The sequence below is a fragment of the Mixophyes fleayi genome, chromosome 8 (genome assembly GCF_038048845.1).
Source record: "Mixophyes fleayi isolate aMixFle1 chromosome 8, aMixFle1.hap1, whole genome shotgun sequence".
Taxonomy (NCBI): Eukaryota; Metazoa; Chordata; class Amphibia; order Anura; family Limnodynastidae; genus Mixophyes; species Mixophyes fleayi.
In genome coordinates, this window is record NC_134409.1 from 18,778,887 (window position 1) to 18,799,554 (window position 20,668).

The window sequence follows — 20,668 nt, forward strand, 5'->3', positions numbered from 1 at the left end:
CAATGGGATTGCCAAACCCTTTTGTTACTGAGCACTCCTTCCCCTTCTGTTTCTCACACCTAGTCTAGCCCAAGCTCTTTTCTCAGTTTCTATTGCTTACTTTTGCATAGCTTGGAGTATGGTTTGGTCATACTTGGGGTCTGGGGCTACCACGTAGGCAACTTTCCCTTCTTGGATTGACGTTACAGCAGCTTCTCGAGCAGCTTGGTCTACCATTTTATTTCCCTCTGCCTCTGCAGTTGTTTCCTTGGTGTGTGCTTTCACCTTAATCACTGACAGTTTGGCAGGCATCTGAAAGGCAGTAAACAATTCTCTTATGTGGACAATGGTTAGATACACAAGGGTAAGTGCATAGGCAAACAGAGGGGGGGGGGTTCCTAGTGCCTGGAAACCCCCTCCAAGCCTGGGACACTGTATAATTGAGGTGGCTGGACCCTGCTCCCGCTTCACACGGCTCTACTTGAAAAGGGAGAGACAGTAGTGCACGCAGCATTGCCCGTGTATATTATGGGGATAGGAAGAGTTGGAGAGTAGCCAAGTACTGTCTAATATTATAGTCACGCCCCAATGCATGCTGGTCACGCCCCCTGGCGGCGTGGTGTGGAAACCCCCCTCTACAAATCCTGAAGTGCTTCATCATATTGCATATTTGTCCACCTAGAATGCAAAGGTTACAAAGTACAGCTTTGGAGCCAAGCTGCATTATGTGTATTGCATAAATATTACATATGGAGCAGCTTTAAACAAGGAAAGACATCAAGCTTCAGATAATTAGTCAATTCCTATTTATTTATTTATTTCTCTTCAAAAAGTTTACAGTGTAATATGTATACAAATTTAAAATACCAACACACAAACGACAGTGTTCTATTTTCATGCTTTTTGTTGTATTTTCTTCAGATTCACGTGAACGCCATTCAAGGAACGTAGGACTAGCTGAGGAATTTTTAATGGTTCTTTGCCTAGGACTGGACTCAGTTCAAATCTCTGTAATGTCAGAGCGACGCCAACTTTCATCTCATTCATAGCAAAGTTCTGTCCAATGCAGTTTCTGGGAAGTGGGATACAAAGGTTACACTTTATTGTATCTAATTATTTACACATTTCACCAAGTAAACAGCACTTGTCACAGACACTTAATGGAGGCAGCCATTTTGAGAGCTGAACCTATATACCACCTCATGGCATTTGGTAATGATATCATGATATTGCTTCAGTAATGTCACTGGTGTGACACAATCTGATTTCTTTTCATAAATGCCCTCGATTATATGCAGTAACCCATAAAGACCAATGAGATATTTGCTTTAATTTTTTTAATTTTCATTAGGCCAAACAAAGCTCATTTCTGGTTGGTCGCTATTATGGCCTTATGCACATTGGTACCATTACTAAATAAGCCGAGACAACGTGCAAAGTTCTCTTTGATGGTGGTGTGAGCTTAGACTTTATGTAAATGCACCTACTTTTCCGCCAAAGTGTAAGCAGTAGGAGTCAGGTGGCGGGAGGGTATTTCTTAATTAATTTGTAATAGTCCTCCCATTATTGAATTAAGAAATAATAATGGCCCCATTTACTAAATAAATAGATAAATAAATACATAAATAAAAGATGCAGTTCTAATTTTCTCTCAACCACATGATTAAGTTAAGTCAAAAGTAAAACTAAATTAAGCAGTATTTTTGGAGAAAAATTGAAAAAATCTGTTTCTAATGTGATAGGAGGTTAAACTTTGATGCGGCACTTACAGTTTTGCGCAGTGCGCTTCTTGAAATTTTAATTTTTATCTCTGCACACCTGGGAGTACTTCTAGTTTGCAGAGGAGAAATCCGAGACTGTAGAGTAGGTGTGCGCATTGAGGGCGTGGTGTAGATTCAGACACAAGTTCAACTGAATGGTGCAAAAAGCACTTTTAGCCAAGGATCCGTCGCAGTTTGCTCTCAGACTGAGACAGATCTCCCTCTTGCATCTCTCTGCGCTTACAGAGGTGTAATGGGGAAGGTAGCGAGTGAGCCTAGCAATATAAAGGTGTGTTCACGCACACGTTACATGCTATGTTGAGTTGAAAGCAGCCGCAGATAGGTCTCTAGGAGAAGTATTTTTTGTGGGTGCTTTCTGCTGGTGCAACAGACCTTGCTGTGTTGAAAAGAATTTAAAAAAATGATTAAGTAAAAAAAAGGGTGTACACCCCCTCCCAAACAGCATAACCAACCCTAGTGCTCTTTGGGGGGTGGAGAGCAACAATTTTTTTTTGCATTAATTTATTTATTCAGTAATCTGCTTTACAGGGCTGCTCTGACTGATGCACTTAAGTGTATCATGCACACCGGCCCATAAGGCAGATAAAGAGGTGTGGAAACCAATACAATAAACAATGACACTCAATTTAGAGTTATATACAAATATAAGTAATAGTTCATTCAAACCAAAACACTTCTTCAATATAAGAAGGCAACCTTCCTTCAAAACTTCAGTTGGTAATGCCGATAAACATAAAATCTGGGAAACAAAAAAGAACGACACAAGGGTGCCTAAGTGTAGTATTTTAAGGATTATATTCCAAAAAACAAATAGGTGTAAGTAAAAAGCGTTTTACTAGGTACTACTAGGTCACAAGGTCTTCTTAATTATGTTTTTTTATTATGTGCTTTAACATATATAGGTGGCATTATATTAATAAAGGATTCATTGTAATTATACCCATCCTTAATATGGGGTTATTCCCATTATTGCTAATGACTGGGTAGAATTTGCCCAAAACAAAGATGGCCACTGTTTGTTTAAAGAACAGGGTATGCTATATAAATACTTGTTTAGCATCCCTAAACATGCGTCAAGTATCTTTAAATCTATATATAGAGTTTACGTGTCCAAACAATTTACCATGTACAATAAAATACACATGCGCAGCCTCGCGTAGGGATTATCGCATAGTGCGCCTATGCAAGATGGCCGCCACACTTACTATAAATCAATGAAAAATATCATGTGTTACATGGTCCTCCTGGGGAAATCTCATGAGACAAAACGCGTTGAGGGAGAGGAGCACTTACTAGCACCCTCAGTTGCCAATCTCTGTATCCACTTCTTCTACTAGCAGAGTTTATCCTGACATCTTATTCACAGGAGTGGATACTAAGGACTCTCTTTGGCTTACAGATAAGCACTATTGTTTTTATATATTGTGAGCATGTATTTTAAATTTTCTTGTCAATAAATTGTTAACCGGGCAAGATATTGTACAGATAAGCGAAATATATTTATTTCTCTGGTACGCATATATAAAGGTGACTGGGTCTATGTAGAACTCACTACTGGTGAGAAAATACTACACTATAATGGTTATTCCTTTCTCCCTTCTTATGAGCATACAAGGCTGGAGTGGATACACATGTCCTAAGTGAACTAACCCAGAATTCTTGTATTGATGAGCACTTGAGACTTATAAATCTAGTATGCCTCTTACTTACACCTATTTGTTTTTTAGATTCTAATCCTTAAAATTGTACACTTTCTTTTTTATTTCCCAGATGTGTTTGTACAATTTGCATAGTATTAAGAGTCAAACTGATCTAAAGATCAGTTTGACTTGGAATACTGTGTAAATTACGGGATGCAACTTACACTTACGAGTTAAGTATAAATTGCGACTCTACATCAGGCCCTGATTGAGCAAACTAGAGACAACCTTTATTATGATACACGTTCCCCTTGCTCCGTACAAGAGGCCTCAGTACTGTATATTTGTCACTGCATTGTATATTTATCACTAGAATAGGCTCTGCATGGAATACTGATCAGATGAGGCTGTGTTATAAGTGTGTATTGCTCTTTAAAATAAAAACATTTAAAAGTTTCAATGACTGTTTAAAGCCACTCCCACATATGAAAACCATGCCTTTAAGATGTCCCGGATTTTTATGCACCCCAGGATGTCATCTGAGACCCTATATTTTATTTAAAGGTTGTATTTGAGACAACTTAATCACACTGTAAAGCAGGGTAGGGATAATCCCTTTCTATTTACAGTTGCTTGAACCGGCTGTGTTTTGTTTCTCAAACTGCTTTAATGAATCAATACAAAAATTCACTGGAATTTCTTTAAAATTCTGCAGTAATAGAGGGTGAGGCTCTGCCAAATCTCTCCATCAGAACTGACCCCCATGGACCCGGCCCCCATGGAACAGTCCATATTTTCAATGGTGAAAATAAGTGTGGGATGCTGGTTTGGGAAAGTCACCACTGGTAAATGGGGCATAACTGAGCAGATAGGGGAGACGGGAGTAACCTATTTCCTGCAGATTTGGAATTGAGGATGCAGCGGTCTACAGAGGAAGAGATGGAAATTGGGTGATAGATGATGAACCTCCAATATTTTGTGGAATAATTAATTTTCATTCTACTTTTTATTAAGTCAGTGTTACATGTCTCATCACATATTTTCCGGCAGATATTTGAATATGTGCCTATCATAATACATGTTGAACATTAGCTTTGTAGAATAAATTATACCTTGGTCCAGCTGAGAAGGGAAGGAAGCTGTAGGCATTTCGATTGGATGATTTATCAGGTGAAAATCTCAGTGGGTCAAAAACCTGAAAATAACATAACATAAATATCAATTTGAACTCATAAAATAGTTTGCAAATTCCTTTATACTATAAACCCACTAACAATTAAGCGTATGACTTGTGTTTATACTAGTGTCTTAGGGGCCTGTTTATGAACCTCCAAAGAGGATTTTATCAAGGTAAATCCCCAAATAACTATCGGAGCCGCTGTCCCAGCGAATTCATTTCAATAAATTGCCACATTAATTAATTTCTTATCATTGCGATAAGAATTGATAATTAAAGTGAGCAATATGCGATGGCTCATAAATAAGAGATGATTATATATGTTTTTAAATGCGGAAAATGAACAGAAATAGAACAAGCAGTGTTCAATATCATGTGTAAACTGCATTATTCAAATGCCAGCGGGTAGGTAGCCTTCCAAATTTATATTGTAACTGTCAGAATGGCCAATGATCTTAGAACAGATTAGGGGCTAGATTTACTAAGCTGCGGGTTTGAAAAAGTGGGGATGTTGCCTATAGCAACCAATCAGATTCTAGTTTTCATTTTGTGGAAAGTACTCAATAAATGAAAGCTAGAATCTGATTGGTTGCTATAGGCAACATCCCCACTTTTTCAAACTCGCAGCTTAGTAAATCTAGCACTAGGTATCTTGAGGCTTCTCCGTTGTTGTGGAATTTAAATCCATGGGTTAATATCAGGCTGCAAATGTTCACTACATGTCACATACATTATTGACTTAGCTGTCATTTTTTGTCCATCTTATTCAACAAATCCTAGGTGATAGGTGCACTTTGAGTACTTTTCTGTTAACTAAATGTATTTTACAGCAAAAAATTACATTAATATAATATATTAATATATATATATATATATATATATATATATATATACACACAAATATATATATATATATATATACACAAATATATATATATATATATATATATATATATATAAATTAATATGAATTCTATCTTTAGAATCAGTGAGGTCATGACAAATATACTGATCAGGGTTCTCTTTAGAAAAGTCTGTATATTATAAGGAACATAGCTGCTCAATGACATCTATATTTTTTTTGTAACCCAAGTGTGTGCTTCCCCCTAACTAGCACTATGGTAAGGTACTATTGCTGAATAAGTCACATAAGAAGTTTTGGCGGGGAGGTGTGTCTCAGCTTAGCCCCCTGATTTGATAGCCGCGAATCCCTCCAGTCGTGGACCACACTGAAAGAAATTTCCTGTCCACAAGAGCTGCTGTGAAGCTTGTGTGAAACTTGTTCAACAGCATTAACTGGTGGCTGTATGGAGGTACCGATGAGGGCCCCAAGAGTAGACCTCTAACTAAGTTCGCTAAAACACAACAACCCTTTCACAGTGCTGCAAATTCATCCTGCTTTTACTCATGTCTTGCAATTAAAGTATCACATTTGGAATTAAAATGCCCCCTGCCCCCCTCTAAGAACCAAGAAATAAAAAAAAATAAAAAAGGAATGACAATGCCTAAAATAGACGACCACATTACCTCTGGGTTATCCCACATGCTGGGGTGTCTATTAATGCAATATATGCTCAGAAAAATATTCGTATCTGTGATATAAAAAAAAAATTAAAGTTTTCAAAATGTTTAACAAAGTTTGACAAACACAGCACTATCACAGCTAAGGGCAATTATGTAAATTATGATTGTTACTAAATATTTTGAATACACAGATGCAAAAACCATACAATTCGAATATTCTAAGAAACCATGCACTGGTTTCCCATATCAGAATATTTAATAACAATACCAATATGAATAGACAAATAAAAACTTGTTGCATGCCATTTGTAGGTTTACTTTTATCTCAACATGTATCAAATCTCTAAATTTATATCATTTTGTAGATTTTGAAATGAGTTTTGTTAGAAATTCAAATTCTTCTATTTTAAAACATATGTGCGTTTGCAGTCATGGCCAAAAGTTTTGAGAATGACACAAATATTATTTTTCACAAAGTCTGCTGCCTCAGTTTTTACGATGGCAATTTACATATACTCCAGGATGTCATGAAGTGTGATCACATGAATTGCAATAAATTTCAAATTCCCTCTTTGCCATGACAATGAACTTTATCCCAAAAGCAAGATTTCCACTGAGTTTCAGCCCTGCCACAAAAGGACCATCTGACAGCAGGTCAGTGATTCTCTTGTTAACACAGGTGAGAGTGTTGCCGAGGACAAGGCTGGAGATCACTCTGTCATGCTGATTGAGTTAGAATAACAGACTGGAAGCTTTAAAAGGAGGGTGGTGCTTGAAATCATTGTTCTTCCTCTGCTAACCATGGTTAGCTGCAAGGAAGCATGTGCAGTCATCATTGCTTTGCACAAAAAGGGCTTCACAGGCAAGGATATTGGTGCTAGTAAGATTGCACCTAAATCAAACATTTATCGGATCATCAAGAACTTCAAGGAGAGAGGTTCAATAGTTGTGAATAAGGTTTTAGGGCGCCCAAGAACGTCCAGCAAGTGCCAGGACCAGATTGAGCAAATAATACAACGGATGTGGCATTAGCAAAGGTTTCGGCATCCTCCAGTTTATTCATTAATACTTGATTAACCTGTTAGGCCTTGAATTAAGTCCTGTGAATACAGTTCCATAGATGAATAAATATTTGCCTGTTATAAAGCAGGGTAAGGCTGTAAAAAGGAATATAAACACTTTGGGCTTTGAATTTTCTCCGTCAGAAACATTGAGAGATTGGAGCTAAAGGGAACTGGTGACGTCAAGGCAAGGTTAGGAAGATCCAGAAAATCTCAGGCAGAACGTTACATAAAGTTGTTAGGTATGAAGAACAAAAGCCGACATCACTGCACCTGGGGACAGGTTTACCTGACACTGGAATAGTGGTCAGTAGAGTGTTACTTACATAAAAATTATCTGCATTAAAAATGTGTTAGAAAGACACCTTTCCTACAACCTCATCTGATGCCAATGTCTGAAGTATACAAAAACAATACTTTGGTAAGCCAGAAACTTTTTGAAATCAAGAACTGATCTCTGAGGAAAGAAACATTTTCCCTTTTTCCCACAACCTCAAAATATAAATATGAAGAAAAACAGGCGACACATTTAAAGAAAAAACACTTAAACAACTAATAAGAATGTTGGTGGATCTATTATGCTTTGGGGTTGTGGCAGCCAGCTGACAAGAAATAATGTCTGGGTGCAGAAACAATGGATTCAGCCAAATATTAATATAACCTAGAAGCTAATATTCCAGACTCAGTAAAGAAATTGGAGCTTAAGAGCAGTTGGATATTTCTGCAAGACAACGATCCAAAATGAAATACAGACGTATGCATATGTATTTTTGGTACATATGCAGAAAACTAGATGTACATTCACTCCTAAATGAACCCCTTAAAACTTCTAGTCACAATTAAAGGTACCAGAAGTGCAGTCATGATTAGTCTACAACTAGTGCTTAAAATCCTGTATATAGGATAGAAGTGTAGATTGAATGTATATAGCATATTCAGATAGATGCACTGACTGACCTTTGGGCAGGCTCCGCCCATCACAGAATGTGATTGGCTGGCTGAGCTGACGACCCACTCCTGGTACAGGGGGATAGAGCCGCATACTCTCCTTAATACACATAGTGGTGTAAGGCATCTTACTCAGATCTTCCCTGGTGACACAAAAATGATAAATAACATTAAATACAACATATAGAGTGAAATAGCCATTAGTGTTTTTTCCTAAAAATACCTTTATGCGATTGTAATGTATGGAAGGACCTGAAGCAGAAAGTAACTACTATACTATACCTGTTAAATTGCTTTGCACCAGTTTCTGTAGGAAGTTTACCAGTGTGAATGACACTTAAAGAAACACCAATGTTATTTCCCATCACCTAGGTGCAGAGTACCACGATGTGGGCTGACTGGCCGTGGGTCAGTACAATTCTTTCCCATGTACCCCCACACATTACAAATGCCTGCAGTCTGTCATGTCTCTGTTTTTGCAGTGTTTTCAGTACACTCATTCCCGTAGCTTTTGTTACTTTTTTGTAATTTGTTTTCCATTTTTCGGATGTGCACTTCCTCTGAGTCCATTGTGAAATTAAATTACCCATAATTTACACCCCTCAGTCTCACCTTTCCTGTGGATCATGCTGCCTTGCTGTGCAACATTGCATAACAGGTCCTTGCAGGATCCTGACCTCCCATATGATTCTTCACTTTCTTCATATCCACCTGCCCTGACCTCGGCAAGTCCTGACTACATTTCCCTGCTGTCTGCCCTGACATTGGGCTTATCTTTTATTGGTTTTCTTGTTAGTTGTTGCTTTGCTAGTCAACGGCTATAACCGTCCAGATCACAGAGAAAAGCTGGACACTGTGATGACTATGTAAATCTTGGTGCATTGGCTACCTTGACAAGATTATTCTTATCTGCAATTGGACTTCCGCCCTCTACAGTCCAGTGAGACTTTCCCCACTAAAGCTGGGTACACACTACATGGTTTTCGTCCAATAATCGGCTCAACCAGCCGATATACAACTGGTTGTTCGAAAGTCCGGTCAGTGTGTGTAGTAACACGATGGTCGAAAGTCTGCCTAAATGGACGATTGTCGCCTCATTTGGTTGGTCGTAACGTTTAATATTTTCCTTCCAATCTCGTTTCCGTTGTGTAGTGTGTATAAACTTCCGACCGATCCACAACAGTGAGTACGAAATTACAGTCATTGCTCATGACAACATGGCTGTAAAAAGTCGCTAAAGGGACGTACGCTCTTCCCTTTATCGTCCTAAACAAGGCTAGTGTGTATGCAGTCCATGGACCAAACGATGGACCATCGATCGCATGTAAAATCACTCGGCATAAAAAGTTGGTTGAACCTTCTGTAGTGTGTACCCAGCTTAAGGAGCCACTGCCAGTTACCAGAGAGTCCACTTCCTCACACAGATCTGCTCACATTCTATTAGTAACCTTTATTTAGCACCAACATATCACACAGTGCTTTACACTGCCTAGTAAATGGATATGTTGATGTGGCTTACAAGCCAGCCCTTGCTAGATATAAGCCCCGAAACCTTAGAGTTGAGACCGTCTGATTCTAACAGCATATTTTTTGGGGTTTGAAGCATATAGGCCAGTGTAGGATCTGCATACAATTAGGTACCCTTGACGCTGGGATGCAGGCTTAAATACTTTGATCAAAATATGAACCAATATCTCAAGTTTTCATTTTGCTAGATACACACATATGGAATGCTAAGGACAAGTGCTGACAGTTTTTGTTTTGTATACATATAGGGCAATTCATATTGCCTTGCAGCCAGTATAATGTATAATATAGGCTTATCCGAGCATGAGCTTATTTCTTCTCTGTCTTTACAGATAATGTTTAATGATTTACATCAGTCACTGTCCTGGTAGAGCTTATAGTCTAAATTTTTTAACACACAAACACACACACACTAATATCAACCTACCAGTATGTTTATGGACTATGGGAGGAAACAGGAGCACCAGTAGGAACCCACGCGAACACAGGTAGAACATAGAAACTTCATACAGATTAGTGCCCCGGTCAGAATAGAAGCCATAGCCCAACCCTTTAAAGACTATCTTTGAAAAATAAAGATTTCTCACCACTCTACTGTGTTCTGCTCCCCCAGGACCTCTCTGATCTCCTCCCGGCATTTCTCCTGGTGCTCGGGGTACTTGGCCATACAGTATAATATCCAGGAGATCCCGCTGGTTGTCGTATCATGTCCCTCAAACATGAATGTGTCTACCTCTGCCCGCAGATCCTCATCTGACAGACCCTGACCGTTTTCATCCTGGTAAATTATAGAAAACATGTACAGTGGACAGGGCTCCTAAGAATCCCTGAAGTTCAACTTAAAACACAATGTAAATATGCAGATACAAGCTACGCTTTAAGCGACAGGAGCAAAGATACGTCAGCCATCATCACCAACATGATGATCATGACAGCTGTCTAAGTTAAAATAAAAAAATGAAATAAAAAGGGCTTTTAACCTTGTCTGGTTACTAGTAATTCAGGGGAATAAAGAACATGGGGTCTCCCCAGAATAAACGGCATCCAGCATCAGGTATGCCAGGCTGGGCTGGTCACAATTTGAGCGGGTTATTTTCCTTTTTGTATTGCTACAGGACTGAGGAGAAGATTTACTATAGATTTAGGAATAAAATAAAAAATAATGGATTTGGTTGAGTTTTTATTGTAAATACAGTATTACGAAACTCAGTGTATTTATATACTATTAAGAAGGTTTGTGGAATTATATGTTAAAACGGGCCGTGTCTGGCAGGCATTTGTAGTTCTCCAGGCACCAGCATGCTTAGGAGACTCTGGGAATGCTGACACTAGCTGCTAAAGGCTGCTATGGTGTTTTGGGACTTGTAGTTCTCAAAGTTAGCTTTTATCCATTACCCTGGCAACAATATCTCACGATTGCCAGGAAAGCCCTTTAGCTGTTCAGCACGGGTACTGGTTTGCTCTGGGAATGGGGAAACACTTTTTGTAGACTCGATTTCCCTAGAGAACTTCGTACTGTGCTTACCAGGCTGGAGCTAGTGCCCATTATGATAGGGGCACCCCATCCTCTCTGTGCCCCACAATAGCAGTAGCCAGCCAAGGTTATAAATTCTGGAGGTAGTTACACTTTTGGGGGAAAGGTGGAGCATTTATGAGGTCAGGCACTGATGTTGGAGGAGAAGGCCTAGCTCGCATTCTCTGTTCCAGTTCATCCCAAAGGTGTTCGATGGGGTTGAGGTCAGGGCTCTGTGCGACCAGTAAAGTTCTTCCACACTGAACTCATCAAACTATGTCTTTGTAGTCCTTGCTTTGTTCCCCAAAATGTTGCCACAAAGTTGGAAGCATAGCATTGTCCAAAATGACTTGGTATACTGAAGCATTAAAATTGCCCTTCCCCGGAGATAAGGGGTCTAGTCCAAACCCTGAAGAACAGACCCATACCATTATCCCTCCTCCACCAAACTTCACAGTTGGCATAATCCAGTCAAGCAGGAAAAGTTCTTCTTGCATACGCCAACACAAGACTCGCCCATCTGACTGCCAAACAGAGATACTTGATTCATCACTCTACAGTGCACGTTTTCACTGCTTCACAGTCCAGTATTGGTGTGTTTTACACCACTCCATCTGATGCTTGGCATTGGTCTTAGTAATGTGAGTCTTGCATACAGCTGCTCAGCCATAGAAACCCATTCCATTAAGATCCCGCCGCACAGTTTTTGTGCTTACATTAATTCCAGTGGAATTTCGGAACTCTTCAGCTATGGAATCAGCAGAGTGTTGGTGACTTTTACGCACCATGCGCCTTAGCAGTCGTTGACCCTGTTCTGTGATTGTACATGGTCTTCCACTTCGTGCCTATATTGCTGTTGTTCCTAAGTGCTTACACTTTCTAATAATATCACTTACAGTTGACCGAGAAATATCCAGCAGGGATAAAATTTCACGAACCGTCTTAATGCAAAGGTCACAGTACCATGCTAGTCACTGAGCTCTTCAGAATGACACATTTTGTATCACAAATGTTTGCAAATGGAGACTGCATGGTTAGCTGCTTGATTTTATGAACCTCTGGCAATGGGTCAGATTGAAACACCTCAATTCAATAATTAACAGGTGTGGCCAAATACTTTTATTCATATAGTGTAGGGATAGAGTTCATACCCCTGAACACATATATGGCTTTGGCAAAATGTCAGTGCACATGATTCCCAAGTGGAAGCAAGATAATGGAGTGGATTTATCAAACCTTCTAAAATGGATAAGTGTGGGTGTTGCTCATAGCAACTAATCAGATCCTAGCTATATTTTCTAGATGTACTAGATAAATTATAGCTACAATCGGATTGGTTGCTATGGGCAACACCTCCACATATTCTTTTTAGAAGGTTTGATAAATCTACCCCATGGACTTTATGAGCTGAGCAACCACTATTAAGCCAAGTGTCAAAGGCAGTAACGGTGAATCACCATTCAATGTAGATTCGCCAGTTGTCTCAATCGTCTATTGCATATAGAGAAGGCAGAACCCTGTGTAATTTCCGTTATGGAAATATTATCATTAAGCTGTTGGGCCGTTGCTCACTCAGGGCTGAAGGAAGGCTGTCCAACTGGAGTCTTAGAGACAGAGTAACACACAAGGTTTGCCCAGACTATCTGCTTTCTCTGTACGATACTTTAGCTCCATTGTGACAGTAAAGGTATGTTTCCTGAGAGACAGCGGTTCTCCATTCATTCCTATGGTGGCTATGAGATCACACACTTTGCTTCTTCTGTATTGCAATACCCTATAATCTTCTGTTTCAACAAAATGTGGAACTAATTCTTCCCAAACCTATAATAGGAGTGACTACTCTGTGTATGAAAGCTTGAAAGAGTTCATTGTGAATGTCATTTAAAAAGTGAAAAAAGATCACTTTAGCAAAATATTCTTGAATACTATACAGAAAGAAAAGATTGAATAATGGTATTATTCAAAGATTTGCTTGACCACACAGCATCTGAATAAAAGTAACTTGACATTTATCTAGCCTACAGCATGGCAGAAATTACAATATAGATGATGCTAACGATGACAGCCCTCTATCATTATGACTCAAAACTTATTATTTTATGATTTATAATGATACAATAGCTATATAAATCTTTTTGTTGCAGCATACAGATGACCCCATCCCTCAGACCAAACACTTTTCATAACATGAATGGTGCCATCTTGTGGTTCATTGTATTAGTGCAGAGGTAAGAGAATTGAAAGGCTTGAGCTCAGTACCTTGGCAAACAAAAGAATGTCCAGAAAATCCAAGTGTCGCTTCTGCTTGACCTTCTCAAGTTCAGTCTCATGTTTAAGAGATGCTTTTCTTTGTTTAATTACGTTATCTATTAATGAAACAATGTGATGTAGTTATTACCTTAAGTAAGAATATAAAATGACAGTACTGTGCAGTGGCAGAACTACTACTACTGCAGGGGATGTGGCTACTAAGCTGGGCTTGGCAATACCAGATCACCATCCAGAGACCTCTAATTATGCTCCATGCACCGAACCTGCACACGCTCACGAGGCCCCATATCCGCTCCTCTAAGGGGACCTGGGAGGTTCAAACAGAAACACCAGGGCTTCCGCCAGATTTTGCTATGGGGCCCATCCATGCTGCATTCCACCCTTGGTTCTGTATATGCAAAATATGTACATGATTTGAAACCCAGCCAGATTTCATTCCTGCCCTGAGGGAAATTCATAACGTTGCGTTTGCTCCTATTTTTTGGCTAAAATTATCTTTGGAAAACTCAGGACAAGTTTCCACTCCCCTGATACTGTCCAGCCATGTCACCACACCACCCAATTTACCCAGACCAGCCCATATGCTGCCCAGACAACACATAATTCACTCAGACAACGGGGTACATGTATCAAACATTCTAAAAAGGAAAAGTGGAGGTGTTGTCCATAGCAACCAATCAGATTCTAGGGCCTGATTCATTAAGGATCTTAACTTGAGAAACTTCTTATTTCAGTCTCCTGGACAAAACCATGTAACAATGCAATGGGTGAAAATTAGGATTTTGTTTTGCACATAAGTTAAATACTGACTGTTTTTTCATGCAGCACACAAATACTTGATAGCTTATTTGTACACTGAAATTTAAAGTTGATATTTGTGTGCTACATGAAAAAACAGTCAGTATTTAACTTATGTGCAAAACAAAATCCTAATTTGCACCCCTTGCATTGTTACATGGTTTTGTCCAGGAGACTGAAATAAGAAGTATCTCAAGTTAAGATCCTTAGTGAATCAGGCCCCTAGTTATCATTTATCCAGCACATTCTAGAACATGATATCTAGAATCTGATTGGTTGCTACACCTCCACTTTTCCTTTTTAGAAGGTTTGATACATTTACCCCCACATCTCATTTTTCTTAGGGTGTCACAAGAAGTGGACTGCACAGTAAGAATGCATAAGCTTATTATTAATTTCTAAGCTAAGTAGAATGTCGTGACCCCTACAGTCCTCCCTAGCGAATTAAAAAGTGGGGGAAAAAACAATTTTAGCTTTATACTCACCCGTGTGTTGATGCACTATTGTCAATACTCTCCGAAAGCGGAATCCATGGGGGCTTAGGTAGTAGATGAAGTCATTATGATATGGGAAAAATCGGGCCCTGAGATCTATCATGCAGGTGAGCTTATAAACAGCTTTAATGTAGTCATTTTCACTGCAAATGGAGAAAAAGGAAATAAAATCCAAGTGTTTGATGAGACTTTTTCATGGAGCAAAGATCTATGGAGAACTGAAATTAGTAATTAAAATTTTTTCTGGATAGCAACAACAAGACCACAAATAAAATTCAGTTATTTTGAGAACATACTGTTGTTATAGTTTAAAAATAATGCAAACAAATTTAGCGATAGTTTTTAAAAGTTGTCATCATCATCATTTATTTATAAGGCGCCACAAAAATCTGCAGCAGCAGACAGTCATAGGACATGGATATGGATAGTCATGGACACCCATACTATTGTCATCAGTTGCAGTATTTCCTGTTATCAGAGGTAAACCAGGGTGGAGCCTCTCTGCAGCTCACCTCTAGGCTGGAACTGCCTCATTTTTACAAGATCGAGACGGATTATCAGTAAGTACATTGATGAAGATCAATACACCCAATACACCACTATATATATATATATATATATATATATATATATACAAGTTAACCCATGCATGATACTCATGCATTCTAGTCAAATCAAGCTACTTAAGGTGTTAAAAAGGATCTTGTCATGCATTTGGGCCTAGCCCAGGCCTCCTCAGGGGAAGAGCGTTACTTCCCGACGCAAGCGCCCTTTTTTAACGTGGTTTTGTCCACATGTCACCACCTCATCATGCTTCTCCATCACCTCATCCTTCATTTTCATCGCCACATCTATCCAGATGTCTATCCAGACACAGGGATCTCTCTCAGCGGTCCTGAGTATCACACTCCTCTTGCTCTGTCACCCCCGGCAACCACCAACCACTCCCCACTGTCACCCCCGGCAACCAACCACTCCCAACTGTCACTTCTCCTTCAAGAAATATATATATATTTTTTTAAATCTTTATAAACACTTTTAACAATTAACAAATTAAATTAACAAATTAAAAACATCTTAGTATACCAAATTTCAGCCCTTTCTGAATTTTTTTCCCCACACACACTAAGAATTTAGTAGGTCAGTGTATAATTCCGCCCAGCAGGTGGCGCTGCAGCTTGGTTTTATTTTTTCCACACACAGACAGACTAACACACGCCACTAGACATTTATATTTTATATATATATATATATATATATATATATATATATATATAGCGAGAGAGAGAGGGGGAGAGAGGCAAGAATACCAATTTAAAAGGACATTACGCAGGAAAACAGTGTGATCAGCCTCGGACTGGCCTGCCGGGCAGCCGGGCTATCCACTTAGAAGTTAGAACTTCTGCCTCACAGCTCTGGGGCCATGAGTTCAATTCCCGACCATGGCCTTATCTGTGTGGAGTTTGTATGTTCTCCCCGTGTTTGCGTGGGTTTCTTCCCACACTCCAAAAACTTGCTGGTAGGTTAATCGACTGCTATTAAAATTCACTTTATTCTCTCTCGGGCTGTGGGTATAGGGAATTTAGACTGTAAGCTCCAATGGGGCAGGGACTGATGTGATGAGTTCTCTGTACAGCGCTGTGGATTCAGTGGCGTCTATATAAATAAATGGTGATGATGATGATGATGCACAGACTGCATAGACTGTCTGGTCTACACCCCACCGCATCTGTTGGTCACAGGATACAGCAGTCAATAGGCCTCAGGCAGAATCTTCAAGCAGTGATGTTTTATTGCTCAAGAGTCCTGACAAGGACCTTTATACACTATTTGGAGGTACTAGTGATCATCCAGAAGTACAAATGGAATACTACAGTTAGAAACAGTATATAAGAACTGTATTTTGTATTTTGACACACATGTTGGCAGGTGGTAAACCAGCCTCCTTCCTAGCAGGCACCGCAATGTGTGATATATTACATCAGATATTTAGCTTCATGATGTAATATATTCTTTAATCTTGGACTTAACAAAATTCACATCAGTCTGTGATTTCCTAAATTACTTATTGCTTGCATTATTCTTCTAGCTCATCTATCTTTTTAACAAGACAGGATAAAAGGTAACGACCACCTGCTGGGCATTCGGGCTAAATGATGTGTTCGTCACTCACAAATGAAAAGGCCTCATTAGCATGGGGACTTCCTTTAGAAAAATTACAAAAACACGAATTTCTTCCAAGATCACTACATTTCCAATACAAAAATACAACACAATATAAAAAAACAGTACATTTGCAATGATATACAGTTGCTCACTGAGCTACTAATTGAAATAAATTTCTACAATAAGTTATTTCCTTGTGATCCAGCCACAGTTGTGAAGGAGGAGGTGGCAGAAACGTTCAAGAGACTGGATGTGGGGAGAAAAGCTGAGACTGAGTCAAAGATAACGCCTAGGCAGCTGCCATGGATGACTGAAAAATATGATATTTTCAATGGTGAGGGAGACTAGAGGGGCAGTTGTGACACTGGGAGAAGAGAAGATGATGAGCTCAGCTTTGGACATGTTGAGCACTAGGTAACCTTGGGACATCCAAGTGGACATGGAGGAGAAGCAGTATGAATAAAGGGAAGAAAAAAGAAGGAGAGAGGTCAGATGATGAGTCACAGATTTGGGCGTTGTCTGCAAAGATATGGTAGTGGAGACTGAATTAGTTCACTGAGAGAAGTGGTATAAAGGGAGAACAGCAGAGCGCCAAGAACAGAGGCTTGAGCGTCCCCAAATAATAAAGGGGTGGAGAAGAGGATGTTCCTGAATGAGAGATAATGAAATAGCATTCAGAAAGGTAAGAGGTGAAGAAGGAGAGAACAGTGCATTGAAGACCAAAGGAATGAAGGGTGTGAAGGAAAAGAGGGTGGTTGACCGTACTGAAAGTGGCAGAAAGTTCAAGGAGGATGAAAAGTGACCCTTCTACTTACCTGTGAGCAGATCATTTGTCACCTTAGTGGGGGAAGTCTCACTGGACTGTAGAGGGCCGAAGCCCAATTGCAGATAACAATAATTTTGTCAAGCTAGCCAATGCATCAAGATTTACATATAGTAATCACCGTGTCCAGCTTTTCTCTGTGATCTTGACGGTTATGGTTCTAAACTAAGAGGTCCCACACCTGTGCTCTAGACTGTTTTTTTCTGCTGACATGTGATTGGTGCAGACCCTAGACCACCATCATTCTGATAGAACATTGAGGACCACTAAGGGCTCACCAAGTACCAACCTGTTATTTTGGCAGTTGCTATGGTAACTAAAGGCACATTTCATAATGGTGTCCAGGGCCATGAGGCTGACATATTGGAAAAGCTCCACTGATTTCTGATCTGGGACCAGCTTCTCCCATTTGTCCTAAACAAGATGCAATATTAATCAAAATATTAAATTACATTTGTAGGAACCTAGAAATCTGGCTAACAGTACAACAACACACAGACGAAAATATACTATATATTAAAACAACAGCTGAAATGAATAACTGAACATCAACTGAGAGTGATCATTTTCATTATGTATGTGCCACAAACACAACACTTAGCATGAATATCTGCCATGATGGCACAGTAAGTAAGACTGAAACATTCATGGATTTATTTAGTCTGTTTTTGGGTGGAATTTGTGCATGTGGTGATGATTTCATTGGATGTCTGCAGTACAGGGGAAGGTGTTTCATATGGTTGGTCCTGATCTTCTGGCCTGTGTCCAGTGAGGTGCCCAGAGTAAAGTGGTGATACATGTCTCTGGGTTCTGGTCGTGGAAGTTTATCAAGTGTAAGGAAAAGAGGGAGAAAAGGCAAAGTGGTAAGAATGGCGTAATTGAATAGAGAAAAGGAAAATGAGCACACAATTTAATAGTTCAGGAATTTAATACCATAGACATATGACTGTGAAGTAGTATCTTGGGGTGTAGGTGGTGAAAATGTGAATTGTTAAGGTGAGAGTGATGATACTAAAGTTTTATAATAAACAGTAATAATAGTAATAACAAAGAAGTACAGGGTGTAGAATTAAAAAAAAAAATGAAATTACAGTAAAATATAAGAAAACACATGGATAAAATAATTATTAAATAAATCAGTAAAATATTATAATTAATATAGTATCATACTGTGATGTTGCAGTGCTTGTTGTATCCTAATACAAAGTTTTGACTTCTGAACCCACTGAATAAATCACCAAATTACGAAACGCATTTGAAACTCCTAGCACTGCAGCGCCACAATGTGAACCATAATATATTTATCATTTATTATTATTTTTTTTATAAAATATTTATTAATTGATTGACTCGTGTTTTCTAGTATTTCTATTTTGTTTATTTTGCTTGAGTATACCTTATTGATAGTTTATTCTCTTTAGTTCTATACCCTTTCATTTCTGTTAGCCCAATTATTGCTAGTATTCCCTGTAACACTGTAATATTGTTTTATATTATGACTTTTCACTTTCTCCCTCTTTCTCTTGCATTATTATAATCACACCATTTGATTTATTGTCTTTTATTACTGACCTACTCTAATGTTTAATTCAACGATCACAACTGGAGCCCAAGGACCAGTCCTTACCTATTTGCTCTGGACAAAAGGATCAAAACCCACCATTCTAGATTCCCCCAACCTCCCTCTATGCAGACATCCAACCTAAGGAACACAACATGCATGAATTCCACCTAGCGCTCCACAGCAACAAGCTCTGTATCACCTCTTACTCCATTCTAGGTGGAGGACCATCGTGTTTGTAGTACACACACCATTTCCCATTAACAAAGCGCAAAGGTCTATCACAATACTGTATGTTTATTAATGAATTTATGTAATTTGTTTTTTTTTTGTTTTAATTTAATTTGCAGTAGTACCTATTATAGTCAATATATCAAGAAAACCCAGCTATTAAATAGCCACCATCAAATTATAGTCAATCCATTAATCTTCCAAAATAATTTGTCCCTTACCAGCATGGTATTAGCACAATCTGACATCAGTCTTGTATACGGCTTCAGAACATCGTAATGGAATGCTGGAGTCAGCAGCTTCCGGTGCTGGAACCATTTCTGGCCAGATAACACCAGCAACCCTTTCCCTGAGTAGCACAAACATAGTATTTAGGTCTAAGCAGTTGATATATATAAAAACCAGAGCATGAGTTTAATAAGGTTTAGGGCTTGGTATAGAGTTGTACAAAAGTTAATTGCACATTAAAAAAAAAGTGCTTTGCCACACCGCACATGCACAAAATATGACTCGCCCAAACACCAGTGCTGTAGCTTGGGTTGGTTATCATTAAAGCAGGAGGACAATGAGCATAGTCCTTCTGAAAAAGTGACACCCATACTTTGCCAGGCTGGGCTGTTCACACTACAACAGGGAGAACCTCAGCGTGGGGACCCCTGTAACGCTTCCCTCCAGATACTTGAGAATTGGTGTCCAAGTTTACTCATAAATCAATGGTATGGGGAATGGGGAGACTCTTGGAGGTGGGAGGAGCCCTTGTCACTAGGCTGGTTACATTGTTGCCTAATGCCTCTACAGTGGGCAAGAAGAGGAGGCAGGTCAAGGCTGGGGTCATTTCTCAGCCCCAGCCGCAAACTGTTCCAAGAGGGGCTGGGAAGAACCACGTCCACTCAAAATGACAAAGGAGTATTTGCTAGTGTTCTGCTTCAGATGAGTCCATGAACATCTTGCCCCCTCAGATGTGGAATATGTATTTTATTAAACCCTGGTCCCCAAACTGTACCAGATAAGATATGTATTAGCTATTTGTACATCCTGCCTCCCAATTTATCAGAAGTGAGATCTTCTACATTTTATGCAGCTTCTGGGATAGCTATAACATCAATCCCAACACTCCCATAAGAAATAATAAATGGAAAATTGAAGCGTTTAATGCAGTAACATTGAGCTTAAA

The 20,668-nt window shown here is 39.2% G+C and overlaps 1 protein-coding gene across 1 annotated transcript in view; it reads right to left on the reverse strand.

Moving 5' to 3' along the window:
- Positions 1 to 770: 770 nt before the first annotated feature.
- Positions 771 to 20,668, reverse strand: part of LOC142099982 (cytochrome P450 4B1-like) — a 35,664-nt gene continuing 15,766 nt past the window's right edge. The window contains exons 5-13 of the mRNA XM_075183990.1: positions 19,716 to 19,843; positions 17,992 to 18,116; positions 14,705 to 14,856; positions 13,410 to 13,516; positions 10,225 to 10,415; positions 8,120 to 8,253; positions 6,105 to 6,169; positions 4,513 to 4,595; positions 771 to 1,051 (exon numbers count right to left, since the gene is read on the reverse strand). Coding sequence (XP_075040091.1) covers positions 874 to 1,051; positions 4,513 to 4,595; positions 6,105 to 6,169; positions 8,120 to 8,253; positions 10,225 to 10,415; positions 13,410 to 13,516; positions 14,705 to 14,856; positions 17,992 to 18,116; positions 19,716 to 19,843 — 1,163 coding nt within the window. The 3' untranslated portion in view covers positions 771 to 873. The remainder of the gene's footprint in view (positions 1,052 to 4,512; positions 4,596 to 6,104; positions 6,170 to 8,119; positions 8,254 to 10,224; positions 10,416 to 13,409; positions 13,517 to 14,704; positions 14,857 to 17,991; positions 18,117 to 19,715; positions 19,844 to 20,668) is intronic.